The sequence below is a fragment of the Pleurodeles waltl genome, chromosome 5 (genome assembly GCF_031143425.1).
Source record: "Pleurodeles waltl isolate 20211129_DDA chromosome 5, aPleWal1.hap1.20221129, whole genome shotgun sequence".
NCBI classification, from domain to species: Eukaryota; Metazoa; Chordata; class Amphibia; order Caudata; family Salamandridae; genus Pleurodeles; species Pleurodeles waltl.
In genome coordinates this window covers 231,857,144-231,881,737 of record NC_090444.1, presented here as the reverse complement: position 1 = coordinate 231,881,737, position 24,594 = coordinate 231,857,144, and the positions used below count along the sequence as shown (strand labels likewise).

Sequence of the window (24,594 nt, the reverse complement as noted above, 5' to 3'; positions counted from 1 at the left end):
CACCCCAGGGCATCCCAGCTAGTGGAGATGCCCGCCCCTCTGGCCACTGCCCCCACTTTTGGCGGCAAGGCTGGAGGAGATAATGAGAAAAACAAGGAGGAGTCACCCACCAGTCAGGACAGACCCTAAGGTGTCCTGAGCTGAGCTGACCCCTGCCTTGAGAAATCCTCCATCTTAAGTTTGGAGGATTCCCCTAATAGGATTAGGGATGTGCCCCTTCCCCACAGGGAGGAGGCACAAAGAGGGTGTAGCCACCCTCAAGAACAGTAGCCATTGGCTACTTCCCTCCAAGACCTAAACACACCCCTAAATTCATTATTTAGGGGCACCCCAGATCCCAGGAAATCAGATTCCTGCAACCTGAAGAAACAAGAAGGACTGCTGACCTACAAGCCTGCAGAGAAGGAAGAAGACAACAACTGCTTTGGCCCCAGCCCTACCGGCCTGTCTCCAACTTCGAAAACCTCCACCAGCGACACATCCGACAGGGACCAGCAACCTCTGAAGCCTCAGAGGACTGCCCTGGACTAAAGGACCAAGAAACTCCCGTGAACAGCGGCCCTGTTCAAAACCAACTACTTCTTTGCAACAAAGAAGCAACTTTCAAAGACTGCACGTTTCCCGCTGGAAGCGTGAGACTTCACACTCTGCACCTGACGCCCCCGGCTCGAGATCCAGAGAACAAACACCTCAGGGAGGACTACCGGGCGACTGCGAGCCCGTGAGTAACCAGAGATTACCCCCCTGAATCCCCACAGCGACACCTGCAGAGAGAATCCAGAGGCTCCCCCTGACAGCGACTGCCTGTAACAAGGGACACGACGCCTGGAACCGACACTGCACCCGCAGCCCCCAGGACCTGAAGAAACCGAACCTCAGCGCAGGAGTGACCCCCAGGCGACCCTCTGCCTTGCCTAGGTGGTGGCTGTCCCGTGAAGCCCTCCCTGTGCCTGCCTGCACCGCTAGAGTGACCCCCGGGTCCCTCCATTGTTTTCTACCTGAAACCCGATGCCTGCTTTGCACACTGCACCCGGTTGCCCCTGTGCTGCTGAGGGTGTGTTTTGTGTGCCTACTTGTGTCCCCCCCAGTGCTCTACAAAACCCCACTGGTCTGCCCCCCGAGGACGCAGGTACTTACCTGCTGGCAGGCTGGAACCGGAGCGCCCCTGTTCTCCATAGGCACCTATGTGTTTTGGGCACTTCTTTGACCTCTGCACCTGACCGGCCCTGAGCTGCTGGTGTGGTAACTTTGGGGTTGCCTTGAACCCCCAACGGTGGGCTGCCTATGCCCCAGAACTGAGACTTGTAAGTGTTTTTTCCTTACCTGCTAATCTAACCTTTACTTACCTCCTCCAGGAACTGTTGATTTTTGCACAGTGTCCACTTTGAAAATTGCTTATTGACATTTTTACAAAGACTGTATATGATATTGCTTTTATTCAAAGTTCCTAAAGTATCTAAGTGAAGTACCTTACACGTAAAGTGTTAAATGAAAATCTTGTACCTGTGGTTCTTAAAATAAACTACGATAATATATTTTTCTATATAAAAACCTATAGGCCTGGAGTAAGTCTTTGAGTGTGTGTTCCTCATTTATTGCCTGTGTGTGTACAACAAATGCTTAAGACTACCCTCTGATAAGCCTACTGCTCGACCACACTACCACAAAATAGAGTATTAGAATTATCTACTTTTGCCACTATCTTAATTCCAAGGGGAACCGTTGGACTCTTTGCACACTATTTCTTACTTTGAAATAGTATATACAGAGGCAACTTCCTACAACGTTGATTAAAAATATGTGTTCACACCTTAGTTTCTTATAAAATACCTTCTAATTTAAGTAAGACATTAAACAAAGGGCCTCCTCTGAAATGGGTTGTCAGTTACAGGTCCTTTAAACGGCAGCTCTCTGATGCCTTTTATATTTGCAGCCAATGGGTTGAGAGGTCTGAGTAGCAGATCATGTAGACAAACTGAACAGACTGAATTCTGCTTCTGCATTTGGGCTAGGACTGCCTGGCACGGTGTTTTTTTGTCGTGTGAAAACGCAAATCCCCTAAACAGTAAAATGTGGATTATTTCTTCTGCTCATCTGTTGACAGAGATTTCTGCAAATGGGATGATGCAGATTAAAGGGATTAGAGTGACGTCTTGCAGATCCAGGTTTAATCAGTTGACTCTCTGTGGCTGTTTCTCTTTTGGTGGGAAGGAACCACCAGAAATAGTTGGAGGTCCCGTTTGCCAATTTTTTCTATTAATATCCTTTTTTTTATTAAGAGTTCCCGATATCTGATATTGCATTTTGGGATTATCCTTGTCGATATGGAGGAAACAAACCGTTTAGAGTCTTTTATACAGGACTGAAAAGGTTTATTTAAAGGTCCTTCTCGTGTTTTGGAATCCTATATTTGTATCATCTGTTTTTTCTTTATCAGCGCTTGAAAAATGGCGACCATGAAAGCTAAATTCACACAGAAGAAGAGAGTCAAGCTGGCCCAAGGGCTGTGGCTTATGAACTGGTTTTCTGTTCTTGCAGGCATCGTTCTATTTGGCCTGGGCATATTCCTGAAAATTGAGCTGAGGAAACGAAGTGAAGTGATGGACGACAACGAGAGCCACGCTGTGCCCAATTCCTTGATACTGATGGGAGCGCTAGCCTGTGGCCTCAATGCGTTTGCAGGCAAGATTTGCTACGATTCCCTGGATCCCTCCAAATTTGCAAAGTGGAAGCCTATGCTGAAGCCGTACATGGCAGTGTGCATTCTTTTCAACGTCTTCATTTTCTTCACCGCTGGCTTGTGCTTCGTGATGAGGGGCTCGCTGGAGACCACCCTGGCCCATGGCCTGAAGAATGGCATGCGGTACTACAAAGACACAGACATTCCTGGCAGGTGCTTCATGAAGAAGACCATCGACCTGCTCCAAATTGAGTTCAAATGCTGCGGAAACAATGGCTTCAAAGACTGGTTTGAAATCCAGTGGGTCAGCAACCGGTATCTGGACTTCAGTTCCAAGGACGTGAAGGAGTAAGTAGTGGGCATGTTTTGGAATAGTGAGAAAGTGCTGCCTTTCAAGTTGCGCTCGGATTAATTGATTTGATGAATATCATGCTAGCACCACAAAGCAGAGCAAATGTCTAAATATGCTGTCGAATGTGGGAACAATCTGCTGTACTGCAAGTACGTTTGTAACAGAGAGAGTTTTGAGCCACGTTGCTTTAAATCACTCAGGTCCCTGAGCTCGTCGCTAGATGAGTTTGAATGTTCTCCTTCCCAGAGGAACTTTATTGCTTTATGTATAAGTAGCATGCCAATTTCCTGCATTAATGAACGAATAATAAATGATGAATGAATTGTTTTTTAGTAAAACATAACCAATACATTATTAGGGTGTTCTGACACAGGGATTTACTCCAAACCAGTTCAACTGCTTTTTTTTCAAGAGAACTGTGTAAGGATGCACGCGGTGCATGCCCTCTTTCATTTAGCACAATGGAGCACTGAAAAATCTCGTCTAAGCCTCTTGTGTGCGCATTATAGCTCCGACCTAACCCCATTTCATTTACCATAATGGTTTCGGGGCCTGTAGTGTGTTATTTTTCCGGTACAGGTAGTATGTAAAGACAAGACCTTGTGAGAGCTAAAAGGTGGTACGTTTTCTCAAGTCTCTGATATACTTAAATTGATCCAAGTAGATTAGAGCATCGATTCAAACTATTTTTACTTTTCTCTGGTGAATCTGAGGCTCAGGTCAGGGCATCAGCAAAGATGGACTCGCTGGTCTTCCGCGTAGTTATACTACACTAAGGAGAATTTAAATCTATAATACATAATCTCTGATGCCCTTTGCTCTACTACTAGTTAGCATTATCTGAAGGGTAAAGAACATGTTGGTCGGTGTCCCAAGGACATGGTCTCTCTGTGCCTTCAAGGCGGTGTGTTATTTCTTAAGCATATCACTGCGTGAGCAGAGAAGGTCTTTAGCAGATATAAATAGCACCTTGAAAGCCTAATTACTAATGAGATCCGTTTGCCAGGAGTTAGGATTGTGAGCTGCAGCCTAATCCATCAGGAGAGAGAGACAAAGCCATAAAGGAAAATAAGGTTACTTAGAAGGGTGAAAGTGGGTCACAGAGGAAGGTCGACAAAGACAAATCCCGTGCTTCAAGGCAAGTCATTGGTAAGAAAGAGTTAGTTTCTTATCATATGTGAAAATAAGTCCCAAGAAATGCAGTGCTCCCAAATCAAGTTATTGGCATGAACATTAAAAAGTAAGAGGCAGTCTTTAAAACACGACCTCTCATAATAATTGTGAAAACCTAAAACAACATAGTATTAATCAATGTCTTAAGTGGCATAGTGATGAGGTATTTGCCCGCCATATACACTTTGCATCAGGTGAGTGGCTATTCTGAAGTGTTGTATGATACGGAAACAAGCCTGCTGAGACCAGCAGTTGGTTACACAAACTCTTGCTTGTTTAGCTTTTTTGTAAACACATTTTATTGGTTTTAAATACAAGCAATTGCGTAACACATACAAGTTTTTCACAGCATTACATACATACAGGTGGGTTAGTAGACATCACGGTGTTTATTTTGCTGGATTCAGTTTTGCCGAAGTTTGATCGAGAACCTTTGTTGTTGTTAAAAAATAACCCGTGTCACCATACACTAAACAGCTTTCAATCTAAAAGAATACAACTATAAACAATAAAGGCAGTGTTCGTTGGGGAGGAAAGCTGAGCAACTTAATCGGGCAATTTCCAGGCATCTCCTCCTGACGGGGAAGTTGTGCAGAACAGATGTGGTTATGGTATTTGGTAATGTGGATGCATGTACTGTATGCATATTGTAGTGGTTCGTCCTGCCTGGGTGTCTGCCTCACAAATGCTGGATGGAGACCCATTATCCTAGCATACCCTGCTACTTCAATTACTAATGTCCCCAGCGCGCCATTCACCTTGCAAGCCTCTCCTTTTCCTGTCACTTTCACTTGTGGTTTGTCTTGCTCTGTTCTGCAGTGTGCATCTTGACAAACTCATCCCAACCTTGGGATATATCCGGTTTCCTTTGTCCTTTCGCAACCTCCATATCTAATATCTTTCTCTCTATTTTAGCCCATTTCAGTCTTCCATTTCAGGAATGTGGTCTCCCAGTCATTTTTCAGACAACAGTTATTTGCTCTTTAGCTATTAACATTTCAGAGTCTGTGAACTTATTACTGGCTTTCTTGTTGGGCTGGGGGAATATATCTAGCAGGCATATGTCACGATGCCTCAGGTCTGAGCTTTCAGTTATGTCTTTCAGTGTGTTCGTGACATGTACCTAACAGCTGCTGGACCCGAGCATTCCCATGGCATTTGATAGGACCTAGGTTACCTGGTTATACATCTTACAGTGCTGAACTCGGATCAGAGCAGCACTTGCTCATTTTCCTGGGAGTGAGGTGTGTTCTGTCGATAATCTTGAAGTGAATACATTTGAACCAGATATTTCTAGACACCTTGGGGTCACTCTCAGTATAAAGTCACAGTCTGACTAAATAACTTTCTGTTTTAGGTCAGTTGCTCACTTCTCACACAATCTCTCCATGTGAGGTCCACGACAAGACTGAGAAAGCCATATTTAAAAGTGAGATTCTTACCCTCCCCCCCCCCCCCGTCCCAGTGTGCACAGTACATGTAATCCTGCATATGTGGGTGGGCCTTCTGATTCACCTTTTTCGTATGTTCATTGCAACATCCAGCTGAATAACCTATAGGTAAAGAAACTGACCCAGAATTGTCTAGTGTGGATTCCTTCATAAAGGTCTTGCGCCGCTTACATCTGTTTGACATCTTTTTCAGACCATATTGTCTGCCTCCTGGGCGTTCATCCCTTGAGCTCGAGTTGTCCGAAGAGCCACCACCTTGGGCTGTAAGATTCTCCTGATGACTAATCTCTGCCAGACTGTTGCACTGCCCCCTCAGTAGTTATTGCTGCCCTGATGTTCCTGTTCATAATGTGTGATGAGGTGTGATAGATCCGAACCCCGAGATATTGGGATGAGATAGGCTCCCACCTAGGGTCTTACATGCCTTGGGAAACTGCTTGGTCAGCCTAAATATTTCTAAAAATACCTATTTGCATTTGTCTATTGTAATTGCTTTACAATATCAGTTAAGGAGAGATGTTAGGTGGGATTGCAATGAGTAAATGAGACGTTATAAGCGGCAGCAGAGGAAAAGCCTGATGCAGAATATATTTGGACCTGAGGCTTTGGAGTAAAGGAGAGCAGAACTTTGTTGCTAGTTACAACTCTTATTGTGAGCATTCTGATTTTTCAGTCAATGGACTGTTTGTTCTAATAATAATAAATTAAAGTGCTGAAAACCATGTCCTCCAAAAGGAGCACGAACTGTTGGTCTACCTTGAACCTCATTCTGAATTAAAATTTACTTACAAGCAGACAGTGGAGAACCCCTCATTTGTGGTCTTTTTTGGGTGTGCGTCAGGTGGGGTAGAGCATGTCAGACCAGCGGATACTACATAAAAGGCTAAACAACCAGGTTCCAAATTATTCGACACCCGTGTTTTACTCTTATTATATGCATGGCTGAGTCTAAATGAGCAAACGGTATTTCTTTCCTCTTTCTGTGACAAGACCAGCATCGTTGGAAGCAGAAGCCAGTGGTCTCTGTAAGAAAAGAGCAAATGTGATCCTTGTGTGCCTGCCCACAAAATCAGCCGAGTTGCCACGTTCTGGCTTGTCAAAAGTAGGCTGAAAAGGAATGGTCTAAATTCCTTCAGCGCTCTACACTGAGTGGCCCTTTTCATTATTGAATAACGTCTGGTCTTTTCTTTACTCTAATTGGGAAAACTAGCCAGGAGTTATTTCACAGTTGCTTTGTCATCCTGCCTGAGCATGTAAGGCATTGAGAAGATTCGCCATGGCCTTGACAGGACCAACCACCTCGGGACCCGTTTAGCTTCAGTTTCTCAACAACAGGCAAATTGTCCAAGCCTCAGTCATATCCATGCCTTAAAAGGGCACGTAACAAAAGAAATGGAGTGACCTATGGTAATCACCTTTAATCCACTGGCTTCCTTATTCTCAAATGCAGGCCAGACATCGTAATTAAGAACCGAAAGTATAGATGCTCTTCATAGACACATTACTTCAATAAGGAAATACAAAGTGTAAAGATGGCACAGTCAGAGGACTCCAACATCTATCGTTTTCTATTTCTAAATGGCACTAATTATCAGGGGATTCAACTGAAACCTTGGAAGCATGTAACATCATTATTTTGTTACTCAAGGTGTTATTATGCTACTCAGTATTTGAAAGGAAGAGATACAGAAAACTGCAGAAAAAACCTGGCATCATTGGCATGGTTTCCCCTTCTAACATTTTGCCTTCAACCCTCCTGTTTTGTTGACTGCGTTTTTGCTAATTTTAGCACTCTCCACACTTTACCAAGTGCTTGCGCTCTCTTCCTAAAACATGGTAGAATCGTCTTATACCCAATTGGCATATTTCACTTACCTGTAAAACCCTAGTAAAGTTTCACTACCTGTGCCCAGGGCATGTAAAGTAAATGGTAGTGAAGGGCCTGCAGCACTGATTGTCCCACTCACTGAAGTAGCACTTTAAACATTGCAGCCTGTGTGTGAAGTTTTAAAATCCCATGTCGACTAGGCAACCACGCCCAAATCTGCCTTTTTAATCCAAGTAAGTTACACCTAGGTTAATCCCTGTACACCCCAGAGGACTGGATGCAGTGTATTTAAAAAGTGGGACATGTTCATTTTAGTTTTACATGTCCTGGTAGTGAAAAACTCTTAAAATTATTTTTCACAACTGCAAAAATAATTACAAAATGGCAGCAGGTAATCCTCTCTCAATTTTGAAAATGGCACTTTTAGAATGTTGACATTTTCCTGCCTTAGCCATTTAGGGCCTCATTCCGACCCTGGCGGTCATGGACCGCCAGGGCCGGGGACGGAGGAAGCACCGCCAACAGGCTGGCGGTGCTTCAGGGGCAATTCTGACCGCGGCGGTAAAGCCGTGGTCAGAAAAGGGAAACCGGCGGTTTCCCGCCGGTTTTCCCCTGCCCCAGGGAATCCTCCACGGCGGTGCTGCAAGCAGCGCCGCCAGGCTGGCGGGAACGGGTGTCGTGGGACCCCTGGGGGCCCCTGCAGTGCCCATGCCACTGTCATGGGCACTGCAGGGGCCCCCTAACAGGGCCCCATTAAGATTTTCAGTGTCTGCAAAGCAGACACTGAAAATCGTGACGGGTGCCACTGCACCCGTCGCACACCAGCAACTCCGCCGGCTCCATTCGGAGCCGGCTTCATCATTGCTGGGGCTTTCCCACTGGGCGGGCGGGCGGCCTTTTGGCGGTTGCCCGCCTGCCCAGCGGGAAAGTCAAAATGACCGCCGCGGTCATTTGACAGCGGTAAGGTCTTTTGGCGGTCTCCACCCGGCGGCCGGCGCCCGCCGGGGTCGGAATGACCCCCTTAGTGACTGCAGTCTGTCTCTGGGTCACATTACTGGGTGTAGCTGACAGTTGTTCTTTGTGTATTCCTCCTATACAACCACCTGCAACAGAGAGCTTACATGTGCCTGGATGGGCCATCACTGTCTGGATGGGATGGGAGGAAGGAGCTGGACACAGCCCTACTTACTCCTGAATAGGCTTGAAAAGGCTGCATACCCCCTGTAGTTAGTCTGAAGCCAGGACGAGGAGGCAGGATGCCTGTGGACTTCAAAGGGAAGCCTCTAGAAGCTTCTCTGACTTCAAAGGAAGGCCCCGGCATGGGCGTCCACAGGGAGGGGCTGGGGGGTGCCTGCCTCCCCCGAATTTAGGTACAGCCTGGTGTGCAGGCTCACAGTGCAGCATAACACTACAGCTGCCATAGTGTTACATTGCTTTAGGATATATGATATTAAAATTATGCCCGCCCCCTTGAAAAAATGTCTGCCGATGGCCATGAGCCCCGGTATAAATACTGTACTGGACCCCAGAAACCACCTCTTCAGTATACTTCTGGAACTGTGGATACGCTGCATAAAAGAAGGACTGCTGTGCTGCTGAAAAGACTGTCACTCTGCTGGACTGCTGCTTTGCTGTGCTAGCCTGCTGCCCTCTTGCCTAGGTAAAAATGACTGGAACTACATCTGTTGAACCCAGGTCCCTAAAGTGACTCCAAGGGCTAGCCAGCTGGCCTCCTGACTACAGCCACAGTCTCCAACAATCTTGAACCCAGAATGTGGACTGCCATGTGTGAGTCCTACCCTGCCAAGTGGTGCCAAGTGGTGCCACCCCAGTCCTGAACCCTTGGAAGTGGGCCTGAAGGTGCTCTGCCAGCCCATCTGTGGATCTAGCGAGACAACTCATTTCCTCTGATGTGTGGCACAATTCCAGGCAGAACCGGAGCATCGCGTGTGCTGCGCAGATTCTCCCTGCGCAAGGACTCCGCATCGACTTCGCAGTCCACATCTGAACCGCCGATGTACCAAGCTTCACCGATCCAGACCCTGGCATCGCAAATCCCTCATTGACAGCAGCTTCGATACTGACACAGGTTCTCGTATTGCAGCCGCACAGCTCTTCGGGAAGCAACACATTGCCTTGACAGTCAGCTCAGCCGTCCTTCTTCTATGCAGCGTATCCACAGTTCCAGAAGTATACTGAAGAGGTGGTGTCTGGGGTCCAGTATTTATACCGGGGCTTATGGCCATCGGCAGACATTTTTTCAAGGGGGAGCATAATTTTAATATAATCTATCCTAAGGCAATGTAACACTATGGCAGCTGTAGTGTTACGCTGCACTGTGAGCACTGATCCCATCTTCAAGAAACATTTTATCATGGTGCTTTCTGTATGGAAAAAAATATTTTCTGAGTTAGATAGGTGGATAACCTGCTTATATGCTACACAAGGACACTATCTATTTGAACATAATCAAAAGCATTCTTTTAACAGAATCAGCTAAATCCATATCTTCCTAATTACCCCATAATCCTGGAAGAAGGCTAATTTTCATAAAGAAAAGGGTAAAGACTGTCTCAAGTGCAGTTCCCAATGACTGGTCTCACTGCTCTACAATTTTTTTTCTGAAAACGTGGCTAATCATCTGAGCAAAAGGAGTGTTTTACTGGTTGCAGGAAAGCAACATGGCTTCATGGCAGGAAACAACACTGAGCATATTAACCCCACAACATCCCTATTTGATATTACAGAAACCAATGATCCCTCGATAGCACTGATATAACCTGATGCTGATGCTGTAGAAAGCATTGACAGGGCTAGATGGTGCAAACTGTGGCTACTATTGGGCAAGCACATAATCTAATGGAGCCACTGATAAACCAACATTATTGGCTAGGTATGGTAAGCAAAGTGCTCTATTTGACCCAGAGAGGTAAAATGTAAGGTCATAAACTCTATCACCCACTCTTTGCTTTAGACAAACGCCCTCATCTAGATATTTAAATAAATGCATCTAATGTTTGGTTTATATGCAATGGAGCGCCCATATCACCTGCCAAAATCTTCTAATTCGTCAGAATCTCATAACAGCTACATAATGCAAAATCTGAGCATATTAGGGTGCCATCTTCATTATGTGTTTGTTTTATCCTTCCTTATGTACTAGTCCGGAGTTACATTTTTTGTTTCTATACTTTGGTAGTATGGGATATTTTTTCATATACTTGGCTTTGTATTTCTACTCTGGCTCTTATCAGTGCTGTACGCTGGCTTTCTATACTTTCTTTGAACTTACCTGTATTTACCTGGGATGGGTGTCCTCCAGAGGTGGGCCGGGGTGGCAGGGGGTGTCCCTGGGGGCAGGGAAGGGCACCTGTGGACTGCTTCCATGGTCAGAGACCATGGAAATGAGCCCACAGGTCCCTTAACGCCTGCCCTCACCCAGGCGTTAAAAAACAGCACAAATCAGGCTGTTCAACATTTTTTAAGGCCCCCCCTCCTGTGCGTCAAAATGACACGGGAATATAAATAATGCGCACATGCCTTAAAGTCATTTTTTGGACAGGAACGCCTACCTTGCATGTCATTAACGCAATGCAGTTTCAAGCATTCAGAAAATTATGCACACTGCTGAATTTTGACGTTCGCGGGGTCGGGTGTCAAAGTATAAGGATGGTGTTAGATTTGCACCGAATTTGCATCACAAATTGGATGCAAATTCGGTGCAAACAGAGTATAAATATGCCCCTTGGTGCTATGAAGAAGCATAATCCCCCAGCTCTGATCTGGTGTCTGTGGATCTTGATTGCGGGGAGCCCTTTTACTGGGCTAGCCTCCTCACTAAAGTGTTTAATGCAGCCCTCGCAGATAATGTTGTGCCTTCATCCTGGCATTCTGCCATCATTGTCCCAATTTTCAAAAAGGGTGATTGAGGCTGTTCTGCTAACTACCACCTGATCCCCCTCCCTGATGAAGCAGGGAAGGTTCTAGGGAAAGTCTTGCACAATCCCTTACAGGGATGGATTGATGCCCAAGATGTTATGACAGTTGCGCAAGCTGGTTTTCGGTCCCGCATAGGAACTATTGATCAGGACATTCGGCTTTATATGATCTCATATAAATTCACGATAATCTGGAAGTCCTCATTGTACTTGGTCTTTATAGACCTGAAAGCAGCCTTCGATTCGGTCAATAGGGGTAAATTATGGGGGTCATTGCTGAATTTCGGGTTCATCTGTCTTAGTCAAAGCCATAGCAGCTCTACATTCAGATAACAAGGCCAGAGTGAGATATGGCCTGGGTGGAGAATGTACAGACCTTTTTCAGGTTGAAAAGGGTGTTTGGCAACGCTGTGTGCTGACACCATTACTTTTTAGTCTCTTCCTAAACAATGTGGGTGGCCATCTTTTGAAGGAGCAGTTGATGTTCCCATCATGGCTGGTAAGAGGGTCCCAATATTATAATTTGCAGATGAGGGGTTCTTATTGCATGCACAGAAAATGCAATTCATAGGCTACTTATTCGTTTTGTAAAGTATTGTGAGGGAAAATCGTTGGTTATTAACTGTAGCAAGACGATGATTATGGTCTTGGGGCCGTCTCCCAGTTTTAAGCAAAAACCAGCGATTGACGGCTCACTTATTGACATTATTAAACACTTTGACTATCTGGGTGTACGGTTTGCTGATCATTTAAATTGGGGCAGCCATGTGCTGAAGCAAGCAGCTGGAGCAGTACTAAAGGTCAGGCACAAGGCTGGATCCAGAAGCATAAGTACTAACTTACAAATATATGTCCAAAAGGCAGTGCCCGCAGCACTCTATGGGCCAGAACTCTTGGGGGTACGCAAACATCAGTGTGTTACAAGTGGGCGAGAATCTTTTTTTAAGATCCTAATTGAGGTTGGGACAAGGAAACTGCCTGAAGGCACTTTTTGCAGAGCTCCGCCTCTCATCAATATCAGAAACAGCAGCCTTAAAGGGGGGTTACGCATGAGGGTCCCACGTAAAAAAGGTTTTGGGAGCACTCCAATTAGACGCTCCATGGGCGAAGCCTGGTAGAGTTAGGCAGGACACTGCGGACCAGATTAAGGATCGGTACCGCAAACTTAAAAAGGTGAGGTCGTACCAGGAGCAATCATTTGCAAGTTGCTATTTTAATAATGTCTGTGGTCCTGTTTCTACTGTTTATCTGGACCTGATATACCCTGAAATGAAATGATCCCTGTATTTAAAATGTAGGCTGGGTACACTGCCAACAAGGGACTATTGAGCTCGCACTGGTAGGTTAGCAGCTGAGCGAGTGTTGTGAGGCCCTGGAGGGATTGACATTATAGCTCACTTTACCTTGCTCTGCAAAAAAGTTAATTTGGCTCGGCGTTGGTGGCTCCAGCCCCTTTTCACATCCTGTGTGGCAAGTTGTGCCGACACCACACTAGCATTTAGCTTCAAGCCTGGTAATATCAGTGCACATATTTCTGTTGCGTCCTATATTTGGGCCCTATGGCCCTGCCTGAAATACCTCCCAGCTAGGCTGGGTGTGATTGAATCATAAGAATCTTATAAGTTACCAGCCTGTTTTTTGGTTGTGCATAGCGGGTCTAGCTATTGCTATTGCCTTTTTGTGGGTGGGTCCTGTGGCCTTGTAGTATCAGGGTATTACCTGCTGGTGATAGTTTGTTTTATGCATAAGCACTTTTTCTTGAATCCCCTTCTTAGAGCATTTTTTGCACAATGGGGGTCATTAATAGTGTATGGCATCTAATGCGCTGTTGAGGTGAACAGATGATGGTACTGTATTTGTATATGTAATTTATTGGGCGGGCTTTTATGAATTAGTTAACTGTTCTGTGAGTTGTTCGTAATTATATCGGTGCTCGACTCACTTTTTAGTGATATGATTTTTTATTGTCTTTTAAATTTGCTAATTGTTTGTATCGTATTGTTTGTATGTAGGTTGCATTTATTTATTGTAAAGCTTGCAGCTGAAACAATAAATAATAACTAAATAAAAACATCAGATGTTAAGTGAGGTCGATTCTCAGCTTTACTCATTCTCAAAAATTCCAAGACTGCCCAAGCAAACTAGACTCCCACATATTGTTGTTTTTAGATTCACTCGATTTAAGATTGAATACCAACTCCCTTTGACGCATCCTTTAATGTGCCTTCAGGAATGTCCTTGAGTGGAGCTGCAACTGGATAATTAATCTATCACGAAGTGGGAAAGGGTAGGGTGTAGTTGGCTTCTCGACTTCATGGTGTCAGACACAGTGATATCATGGGAGCAATTTATCAGCAAAAGTCCAGCTGTCTCCCCTAATCTGGTATTCTCTTTCTTACAATTTTTTTTAAGAGGAGACACTCAGCCTTAGAATTCTTTTAGGAAAGATATCAGTCAGGAGTATTTTGTGTCTGGTTTCACTGGCATAGGGAACTGGTATTGCCCCTCTTGCAAGACTTGGGTAATACCCCAGCATATCTGGCTAATCTACAGGCCTTAATAGATTCCAGACTTGATAGGCAAATGTGGTTTCATCATAATCAAATAGCTTGTAAAGCAATACGCAGAACGAACTTTTAAAAAATGGGCTTTTTCTCCAGATAGATGCTCTTTCTCACCCCCTCAAAATGACAAAGAATGATCCCCTTCCTCTCGCCAGCATGTTTTAGATGTGGTCATGAGAAGGTGGATTGGCCCCACATTTCTGGAACGTGCCCTGCCCTTCAGAAGTTCTGGCAGGAGATATTTGGCTCCATTAACAATACATTGCAAATCAAGATCGATTCGGATTTGCGCGGCATCCTATTTTGTTTGGCCTCACAACTGAATCAGCTAATGGTGCACCAGCTGCAATTTTTTTATCATCACTATATTAATTGCACAATCATTGATACTCCAAAGGTGGAGATCTTCTGAAGTTCCAACGTTACGTCTGTGGCAGGCAAAGATGGCTCGGGTAAGATGTGTGGAGCAGCTATATGCTCAGAGGGTAGGAGCACTTAAGAGATTTGGAGAGATTTGGCACAACTGGTGGGATTCGATCTGTGAGTTGGGGAGGAGGGGGCTACAGCTCTTCATAAGGACAGTGTTCCATATCATTAAGCAACAGGAGGTGTTTGTGGGTCGTTGGTTATTACTATTTCTATACAAATATAAATATATGCTTTGGGAATATTATTTATATAATGTTGGAAAATCATTAAGGAAAAGTTCAAATGAATTGTCAATGAATTTGTAAATTGTCTCGACCCTTTTATATATGTATGGATCGTTTTCCTACCCATTCATACATTAAAAAAAAAATTAAAAAGAGGCTCGGAACCTGCTTCCCTCAGTTCCAAAGTCAGCAGCTCTGGCTCTGGCTCTAGCACCTCATCCTCCGAGTTGTCACTTCTATTTATGTTTAAGCATCTCTGCACTGTTGTACCTTCTATCATTTTTTTATACTCACAGGTGACCTTTTGCTGTAGTGCTGCGCTCATATTTAACGGCATTCGCAAAAGTACCTCCCTGGATTCCATTCTTGATGAGCTTGTTCCCACAGAGGCATCCCAGCAATCCATACTGCTTACTGGGCTGTCTTTGCCCACACTGTCTCGATCCCAGATTCTCTGTGCCACCTGCCTTGTTCAAGGGTATTCAAAGAGCACGTCTGATTATTTTGCATTCAGCATGGGCACTGTATAGCCAAGAGAAGAGTGGTAAAAGGTCCATAAACTATTTAGGTGAGTCCATCAAACATATCCTTATGGTACATCACAGACAGCTTGTAGTGTGAAAAAGGCTGCTTTAATGGAGCAGGTGGCCATTACAACCCATTACATAATGCTAGGCACATTACCTTACAAAACTCTCACCGTAACTGACACAAACCACACACTGACCACCTGGAACATCCTATCTACCCAGGACATCACCTCGACCATGAAATTCATCCACTCGGGAGCTCCCACAGACCAATGCTTGCACCACATCTTCAACCTTAAAAAACAAAGGATAGGCCAGGAACTCACCACCCTGCTCAACACCTCTATCACCACAGCAACATTTCCTGAGGCCTGGAAACACGCCGAAGTCAGACCTCTACTCAAAAAACCCTCCGCTGACCCCAGCAAACCTAATCACTACTGGCCAATCTCCCTGTTCCCATTCCCAGCGAAGGTACTGGAAAAGATCATCAACAAACATGACATACCTGGAGCAGAACCAGCTACTTGACGCCTCCCTGGTTTCTGCAGCAATCACAGCACAGAAACTGCCCTGATCGCAGCCACTGACGACATCTGAACCCTCCTCGACCAAGGAGAAACAGCAGCTTTGATCCTCCCTGACGTCTCGCCGGCCTTTAACACTGTATCCCATCACATGCTGATCGAAAGACTCCACCACATCAGCATCCAAGGGGACATGCTCAGATGGATCATTTCCTTCCTCAGCGGAAGAAACCAGAGGATCCACCTCCCACCTCCCACCTTTCACCTCCAAACCAAATCACAGATCAATGCTATCTCCTCCACTTGCTTCCACACTTTGCGCACACTACGTAAGATCTTTAAGTGGCTCACCCTACATACAAGACACCCAGTGACACAGGCCTTTATCACCAGCTGACTGGACTACAGCAATGCCCTCTAGGTAGGAATTGCCACACACCTCCTAGAGAGACTTCAGACCATACAGAACACCACAGCCAGACTCATCTTTGGCCTTCCCTGACGAACCACATCACACCCCCATCTCAGGCAACCCCACTGGCTCCCTGTGCAGAAGAGATGCCAATTCAAGATGCTGACTCACACACACACACAAGGCTCTACACAACCAAATACCTGTGTATATTAACCACCACCTGAACTTCCACCAACTGCTGAGAAGACTATTCTCTGCCTCCCTTTCACTTGCCCATACTCCTGCATCTACCAAAGCAGAAGTGGAGGACGCGCCTTCTCTCACATTGCAGCAAAAACCTGAAACAGCCTTCCCACGCACCTCCTGACCATCACCTCACTTCCAGAATTCTGAATTGCCCTCAAGACCTGCCTGTTCGAATAATCTTCCGGGACCTGCAAGCACCTGGTACCCTATTGTGTGATTAGCAACGCTTTATAGATCCTGATTGATGACACCTACTACTTGTCTCATCCCCCACCTCTAATTGTCTCCCCACTCTCAGCTCAACCATCTGTCACTATAGCTATACTCTAGATTCTAAAGCTAACTTTACTTTCTAAAACAGTAAACCTTTAACTTCCTGGCTTCTGTTAGCATGAACCTATTCCCACCCCCTTTCAAGCAGCTTCACCTACCCCAACAGCAATTAAACCACTTCAGAAAACGAAAATATCTCAGTAAAGTGGCATCAGAAAACCTCACCTACTAGAGTTTTTCTGCCCCCTCATTCACAAACCTCTTCTGGAGCTCCCCACACTACTGCCTCACACTATGCACCTTAAGCTGTTGCCCACAACCTTATGTCTAGTGCCTCTGCTTATTCTTCACATAACTACATTAAGTATAGGTCCATGTCCATAGTGGAGAAATCCACTTCATCGCCCCTGAAAAACGGAACAAAGTCAACCTTCAACTCTGGGTGAACAATCCAGCCTATTCTTTCAACCCTGCAAATCTAACACAACTCCTTATTGATCTTCCTCCTTGCTTTATCTATGGCAGCCAGACAGTCTGCCCCTTCCCCACTAACCTCCTAGGTATCAACTGTGTCCACAAAATGTTGCTCCCTGACTAGCCTATCCTTATTTCCCCCATATCCGCATTCTTGGTCTTCCACAAGCAGAACCTTTTTCCTTCACTAAATCATTCTTACCAAGATGACTGGGCAACATCCATTTAAGCAATTTGTTTAAACACAATAGCAATTCCCCCATAACATCCCACCTTTTCCTAACCAATACACCCTGACCCTGTGTTCTGTTAGGCCAAATTGTGTTCCATATCTTCTCCTACTCGCTTGTCTCTCCACCCACATCAAAGATGACTGGGCAACATCCATTTCAGCAATCTGTTTAAACACAATAGCAACTCCCCCATAACATCCCACCTTTTCCTTACCAGTACACCCTGACCCCATGTTCTGCTAGGCCATGTTGTGTTCCATATCTTCCCCTACTTGCATGTCTAGCCACCCACATCAAAAACACATGCTTCACTACCCAGAGTTTCATCACCTCACTCTTGGGTCCCGGAATAGAACCTTTAAAAATAAAACGGTGATTAGAAATTAGAAACACATTATAATCTTTCCCCTTAACATACACAACTCTTACAGCAGTTCTGCGTCCTAGCCCCTTCTGCTGCTTCTTGTCCTCTGGAACCCTTGACTGACCCTTTACCGCATTAATAATAGTGCCCAGAAAAGTCAAAACTGTGCTTGGACCAACCGTCTTTTCCTCAGCCAGTAGAACCCCAACATCCTCCATTACCTCCTTAAAACTTACAAACATCTGTTGGAAGTCTGAGTAGCCAGGGGGGTCCCCAGAAGAACAAGTCATCCAAGTACGTCACATGCCCGTCACAAATGAGAATAGCTATGTAGAAATTAACTAAACCTCTCAAACAGTGCACACAATATGGAGCAGCCCATGGGCAAGGCTTTATCCACATACCATTGTTCTTCGAACTGTATACTCAGGAGCCCAAAATCTTGCCAATGTACTGGCCTAGGCGAAATGCCAACTTAATGCCAATTTTTGCCATCTCTGCCCCAGCATCCACTTGTTTATGAGGTCCATGACTACATCAACAGATGAGTAGGAACTGCTGTGCGGCATGGGCCTCGCTCCCCCTCCGCTGTGTTGTGAACCAGCTGGCCCACATGGCCTGCCTCCTTGAATAATCAAAAGGCCTCTACAATGCATGGGTCCTCCATTGCACTGCCAGGCATCTAGTTACCTCTCCACTACAGTAACAGACTTCCAGATTCAAAAAGCTGACCCTTCCTAACGGTACCAGCTACAGTGTACACCTATCACAAATTGACATTCACTTAACTAAGGTGCCCCGCCCCTTACAACCAAATAGTCCAGTTTCCCAGCCCATCGCCAAAAAAGTCTGGGGGGCATATTTCAAAAGTTAGATGCCCCAAGCCCTTATTATGGAGGTATTATTAGTGCGAGGAGTTTTAGGGGAGTTAGTGCTCCGGGCAGGGTACAGACTGGGCATATATGGTGATTGAGAACACATCTCCCCTGGATGTTGTGGTCAAAAAGATTCATTTTGCATTAAAGAAACATATTTGAGCTCCAGTTCATTACTGAGGCCAGATATCTACCCAGAGTATATTGCCACCTTCTATATTAATGGCTGGCAATATTCGTGATCTACAAAGCAATAGGAAGCAGAGAAGATCCAGTTGTTATTAGTCAATGACAAACCAGTGAAATTGTCAACAGGTTGCAGGTTGTCCTTGATGCAGTCAGGGCTGATACATTTTTTGTATATACATTAGTTACAACAGGGTGTAATATTTGAGTCACTGACTAGGAGACAGAAACTCATCAAACACCTTGCAATTATTTATGTTCCTTTTCTGGGAAAATGTTTTGTCTGGTACTTGAAGATGTGTTGTCAAATCCATTCACTATCCAAAATATGCCACCCCATTTACAAGTGATGTAAAATACTGGGTCTTTGAAGTTATGTCCAGAATTCTGGATAACAGAAAACTCTTTTTTGCACCCAACTAAAAAAAAACATCAGTCCTCTTAGTAGGGGACTGCTGATTTGACAAGAGATCTGAAGCAGGTTGATATAGTATTCCTGGATGATATCCGTCACTAATCAGGGAAAGCAGATAGAGTGTATGTACATACCACAGGATTCTAGTGTGGCGGACACTCTCTACCCAAAGCATCTGCCATTAGGAGCGGCATTGGAGAAGAGCATTCAAGAATGTTTATGAAGACATACAGCAGTGGTGGTGCCTTGGCAGTATAGCAGTTTAGGATTCTTCATAATCCATTTTAATGTATGTGTGTATGTTTTTTTATAGTTTTTCATATAGGTCCTACACATCATACAAAGACAAAATGCATAGGAGACTCGTGTTTAGGGCATGGAAAAGGAGAGAGATTTGTGTAGAATGAAACTGTCACTTCAGTCTCTACCTTGAACAGATAACTTTTATATCTAATCTGGAGAGTTGCAGTGATGGTGATGGTATGGAATAGTGTTCCAGCCCTGTTTGCATTAACAAAAAAGGTGCAGCTCGTGGAGGGTTTGTATTCAGTAACTCAGAGTATGAGGATCTCTTGCCTTTTGTGGTGCAGAGGTCTCCAGAGACGAGTAAGTTTCTGTCAGGTTGAATGATGTGGTAAGTGTTACAGACTTGTAAGCAATTCATTAGGTCTTGAAGATGATGCAGGTCTGCAGGACCAGCCGGTTTAGATCATTTAGGCTAAGAGTGATGTGTTCATATTTCTTTAAATATTTGAGGCAAGCCATGGCATGAAGGGTGCACGTCATCCAGGTCTATGGGACAGAGTTAGGAATTGAACTGTCCATTTTTCTGTTTCAGGGGGAAATGTTTTTATTAAATGAATGTAAGTTCATGTTTGAAAGCCAGCCATGAACGTGATACTGTTTGTTGCTATTAGTAACGAGTTCCAATTTAGTCTTTGGAGGGAGTTTCAGGCAGGCACTAGCCATCTTTATTTTGATGAGTTTGAGATATTCCAACACATAGTTCCAAATAGAGATTGAATAACAAGTGGAAGAATTTTGATCTCTGGATACCCTACAGATTGTTGGAAACTTTTGAGATCCTGATGTGATCATTTCAACAAACTGGTGGCAGCAAGTGACCTAGGAGCTGAATCACTGGAGTACCATGCTACTGAATTCCATGAAGGTGCTGAGGATGTTTAGTGGAGCACTGTGGTCAATAGTATTGAAGGCCGACAAGAGATTTAGCAGCATCAGGGTGCAGGGATCACCATGGTTAGTGATCTGCAGGTTTCATTATTACTTTTACTATGCCTGTTTCTGTGCTGAATCATGGTAAAATGCTGGACTGTTGTTTGTGCAGCTGGTAAGTGTTGATTGCTTTTTTCTTGAAATTGTATGGGCGACATTTTCTGGAAGATCTTTCCAAAGCGCATGATATATGTGATGCATCTTTAGGAAGTGAGTTCATCATGGTTCACACTGGCTGTTTTTGGGAATGGAAGGGAATGGAAGGATCGCTCCTGGTTAGAGTGTTCAGGGCAGATGCTTGTGAAAGGGAGGCATTGCTAAGCTGCAGTGGATTTGGAGTGCTACTCCTGACTGGAGCTTTAAGTGGGTGGATAAAAGTCTGTCATCTTGAAAAGTGGTGACCTTGAGGATGGTACGAATATCTGACAGGTCTTTAATAGTACCCATTTGGGCCTGACGCAATGGGCACAGGATGAATGTATGGTTCTTTCAACGAGATCTGCTTCCTGATTGTATCAGTGTTGAGAAAAAAGGATTGAAATATTGCTTAATGTCTTTAAATAATTATTTGCTTTTGTTGGAGGCTTCTGCAGTGGTCTTGTCTGTGGTCATAAAGTTTCCACGTGACATGCGTAGATCTTTCAGGAGATTAAAGTCATCAGGGAGTAGGAATTTTTATAATTCTATTTGTGTTTTTAGATGGATGTTATGCTGTCACATATGCCATAATTTTAAAGTGGATATTGGTGGGAGCTGCTGTTTGCAAGGATATTGAGACCAGGTTAACATGTGTCTTTGAGGTAATCTCGGAGGAAGCAGTTTTGCTGTGTGGATGGTTTCAATTGGCTGTGGGTTGTAGTTAGTATGTGATGAATGGCAAGATCCATCCAGTGAAAAAGCAGTCCTTGAAGTTTTCTTTGTTGATGTTGTGTTTTCTCTGAAGGTGGTAGAGATTTATTTTTGTGAGGAGATTGAACAGTTTCACTTTCAGGCTTTTTTGCATTATCTCCTGGGAAGTTGAAGTTTCCAACAAAGAACACGTGTGAGTGGATGCTGAAGCTGGTGTCATAAATTGTTTTGATTTCTTTGATAGAGGCTTGGTTGAAGCTTGTAGATGAGAGCTGGATGGGCTGGCAACGTTGTAAGGGCCATGGACCATGTTGCCACCTTGTACATGCTATCCCAGCACTTCTATGGCAGAAAATATATACCACAGGCACTCTAGGGTTTTGCAGACAAGACCACCATGTACAACGAGCTAATGCTGTGTTACCTTTTCTACTGCAATTACATGGATGTCATGCCTGCAGTTGTGTTAATGTCACTTGGTTTCCTGTGCAGTAGGAAGAGATGCCCTGTTCTCCAGTGGATGCTGAATCTATGATCACTGTTGTGTGAGTGAGTAGTTCACAGGCCCAACTCCTACAAGACAAGGTCTTGACAGCCATGTTGGGTAATAAGGTATTTAAAACACACCCCTGGTAATAGTCTTATCTTGATTAGAGGAAAACAGATGACAGCACTGAATTGCTGAAATACTCGGCTGTCAGTTATGTGTTTATCTTTCCTAACTTCTAGGACTTATATTTGCAAGGTGTAGGTGTGTATTTTAGTTTTATGACTATAATGCAGAATCCCACCAACAAAGTGAAGGGAAGCAAGATTAGCTAACTAATGTTTTGTGTTGAACATGTCACTGGCCTGTCGTATACTAGCTCTCAAGAATTTTTGTGGTGATACAAAAGACAACATGCTCAGATGCCAAAAAAAGCTGGGGAGCAGTTTGTGCTTCATCCAGTATTTTGGTTCCTTACAACACATCTACATTTACATTCCTACGCTTTGGGTGAATGATTTTTGAGGAATTAAGAGTCCTAATTGATTTCAGAGCTGAAAAGGAAACTATGGTCACCCAGGAAGTGGCCAATATCTGTAAAGTAGCGGAATGATATGTAACAACTGGAGCGACCCTTGACCCAAGGGTAGGTCGCTCCCCCTGCCGCTGCAGCTCCTCCAGCTCCTCCAGGTTCCTGAGACCCACCTCACAGTAAGTACCCCCCACCTCCCTGCCCCTCACCCTGCCCTGCGCTACTCACCCTCTCTCCTGCTCCTGCTTCTTTTCTTCTTCTCTGTTCTTCCTCCTCGCTCCTCCTCTGTAATCTTCTTCTGTACTCTTCTTTTCCCCGTCTGCTCTCTTCTTCTGGGTGTTTCTCTGCCTCTCCTGTTCGCCTCTCTTCTTCTTCATCTTCTTCTGTGGTCTTCTGCCTGTCTTCTGCCTTCTGTTCTTCGTATCTTCATCTGTGATCTTCTGGACTCCTGTTCTTCTGTTCTTCTGTTCTCCTGTTCTTCTGTTCTTCCGGTCTTCTGTTCTTCTGTTCTTCCAGTCTTCTGTTCTTCTGTCTTCTGTCTTCTATCTTCTGTCTTCGGCTCCTCTGCCTCCTCCGTCTTCTTCTCCCCGCGCCTGCCCTCCTGCTCCTGCCTCATCCCCCTCCCTCACTCGCCTCCCCCTCTCTATCACCCCTACCTACCCCGTTCGCAATCTACCTCCCTCCCTCACTCCTCCTATCTACCTATCTCTCTATCTCACTATCTAACTCCCTCACTCTCCACCTCCTCCTATCTACCTATCTCTCTATCTACCTATCTCTCTATCTATCTATTTCTCTATCTATCTATTTCTCTATCTACTTTCTCTATCTATTTCTCTATCTCTCCCCCCCTTCCCGCCACCCCCTCTATTACCTATCTTCCTATCCTCTCACTCTACCTCTCACCCTCACCCACCTCTACAACCCCCCTCCCCTATCTTCACAACCCTACTCCTATCTCTCTCCCTAATCTCCTAAACCTCCTAACACTCACCCCCTCCACCCTTAAACCCCCCTCCCCCAGCTCTTCTCACTCTACCTGTCCCCTCCCCTCCCTCGCGCTTTCCCGCCGCGACCTCCTGCACGCCCCCGCCCCCCAGCTCCCATTCGACCCCAGCTGACCTCTCCCCCCCCACTCCTACCTCATATGGCGGCCGCTGCGCGACAGTGGTAGCGACCCTTGACCCAAGGGTAGGTCGCTCCCCCTGCCGCTGCAGCTCCTCCAGGTTCCTGAGTTCCTGAGACCCACCTCCCAGTAAGTACCCCCCACCTCCCTGCCCCTCGCCCTGCCCCGCGCTACTCACCCTCTCTCCTGCTTCTTTTCTTCTTTTCTTCTTCTCTGTTCTTCCTCCTCGCTCCTCCTCTGTAATCTTCTTCTGTACTCTTCTTTTCCCCGTCTGCTCTCTTCTTCTGGGTGCTTCTCTGCCTCTCCTGTTCGCCTCTCTTCTTCTTCATCTTCTTCTGTGGTCTTCTGCCTGTCTTCTGCCTTCTGTTCTTCGTATCTTCATCTGTGATCTTCTGGACTCCTGTTCTTCTGTTCTTCTGTTCTTCTGTTCTTCCGGTCTTCTGTTCTCCTGTTCTTCTGTTCTTCCGGTCTTCTGTTCTTCTGTTCTTCTGTTCTTCCGGTCTTCTGTTCTTCTGTCTTCTATCTTCTGTCTTCGGCTCCTCTGCCTCCTCCGTCTTCTTCTCCCCGCGCCTGCCCTCCTGCTCCTGCCTCATCCCCCTCCCTCACTCGCCTCCCCCTCTCTATCACCCCTACCTACCCCGTTCGCTATCTACCTCCCTCACTCCTCCTGTCTACCTATCTCTCTATCTCACTATCTAACTTCCTCACTCTCCACCTCCTCCTATCTACCTATCTCTCTATCTACCTATCTCTCTATCTATCTATTTCTCTATCTACTTACTCTATCTATTTCTCTATCTCTCCCCCCCTTCCCGCCACCCCCTCTATTACCTATCTTCCTATCCTCTCACTCTACCTCTCACCCTCACCCACCTCTACAACCCCCCTCCCCTGTCTTCACAACCCTACTCCTATCTCTCTCCCTAATCTCCTAAACCTCCTAACACTCACCCCCCTCCACCCTTAAACCCCCCTCACCAGCTCTTCTCACTCTACCTGTCCCCCCCTCCCTCGCGCTTTCCCGCCGCGACCTCCTGCACGCCCCGCCCCCAGCTCCCATTCGACCCCAGCTGACCCCTCCCCCCCCTCCTACCTCATATGGCGGCCGCTGCGCGACAGTGGTAGCGACCCTTGACCCAAGGGTAGGTCGCTCCCCCTGCCGCTGCAGCTCCTCCAGCTCCTCCAGG

The 24,594-nt window shown here is 45.5% G+C and overlaps 1 protein-coding gene across 1 annotated transcript in view; it reads left to right on the top strand.

Annotated features, from left to right (window-relative positions):
• Positions 1 to 2,185: 2,185 nt before the first annotated feature.
• PRPH2 (peripherin 2) overlaps positions 2,186 to 24,594 on the top strand; it is a 139,851-nt gene continuing 117,442 nt past the window's right edge. The window contains exon 1 of the mRNA XM_069233966.1: positions 2,186 to 3,028. Within this exon, the coding sequence (XP_069090067.1) occupies positions 2,448 to 3,028 (581 nt within the window). The 5' untranslated portion in view covers positions 2,186 to 2,447. The remainder of the gene's footprint in view (positions 3,029 to 24,594) is intronic.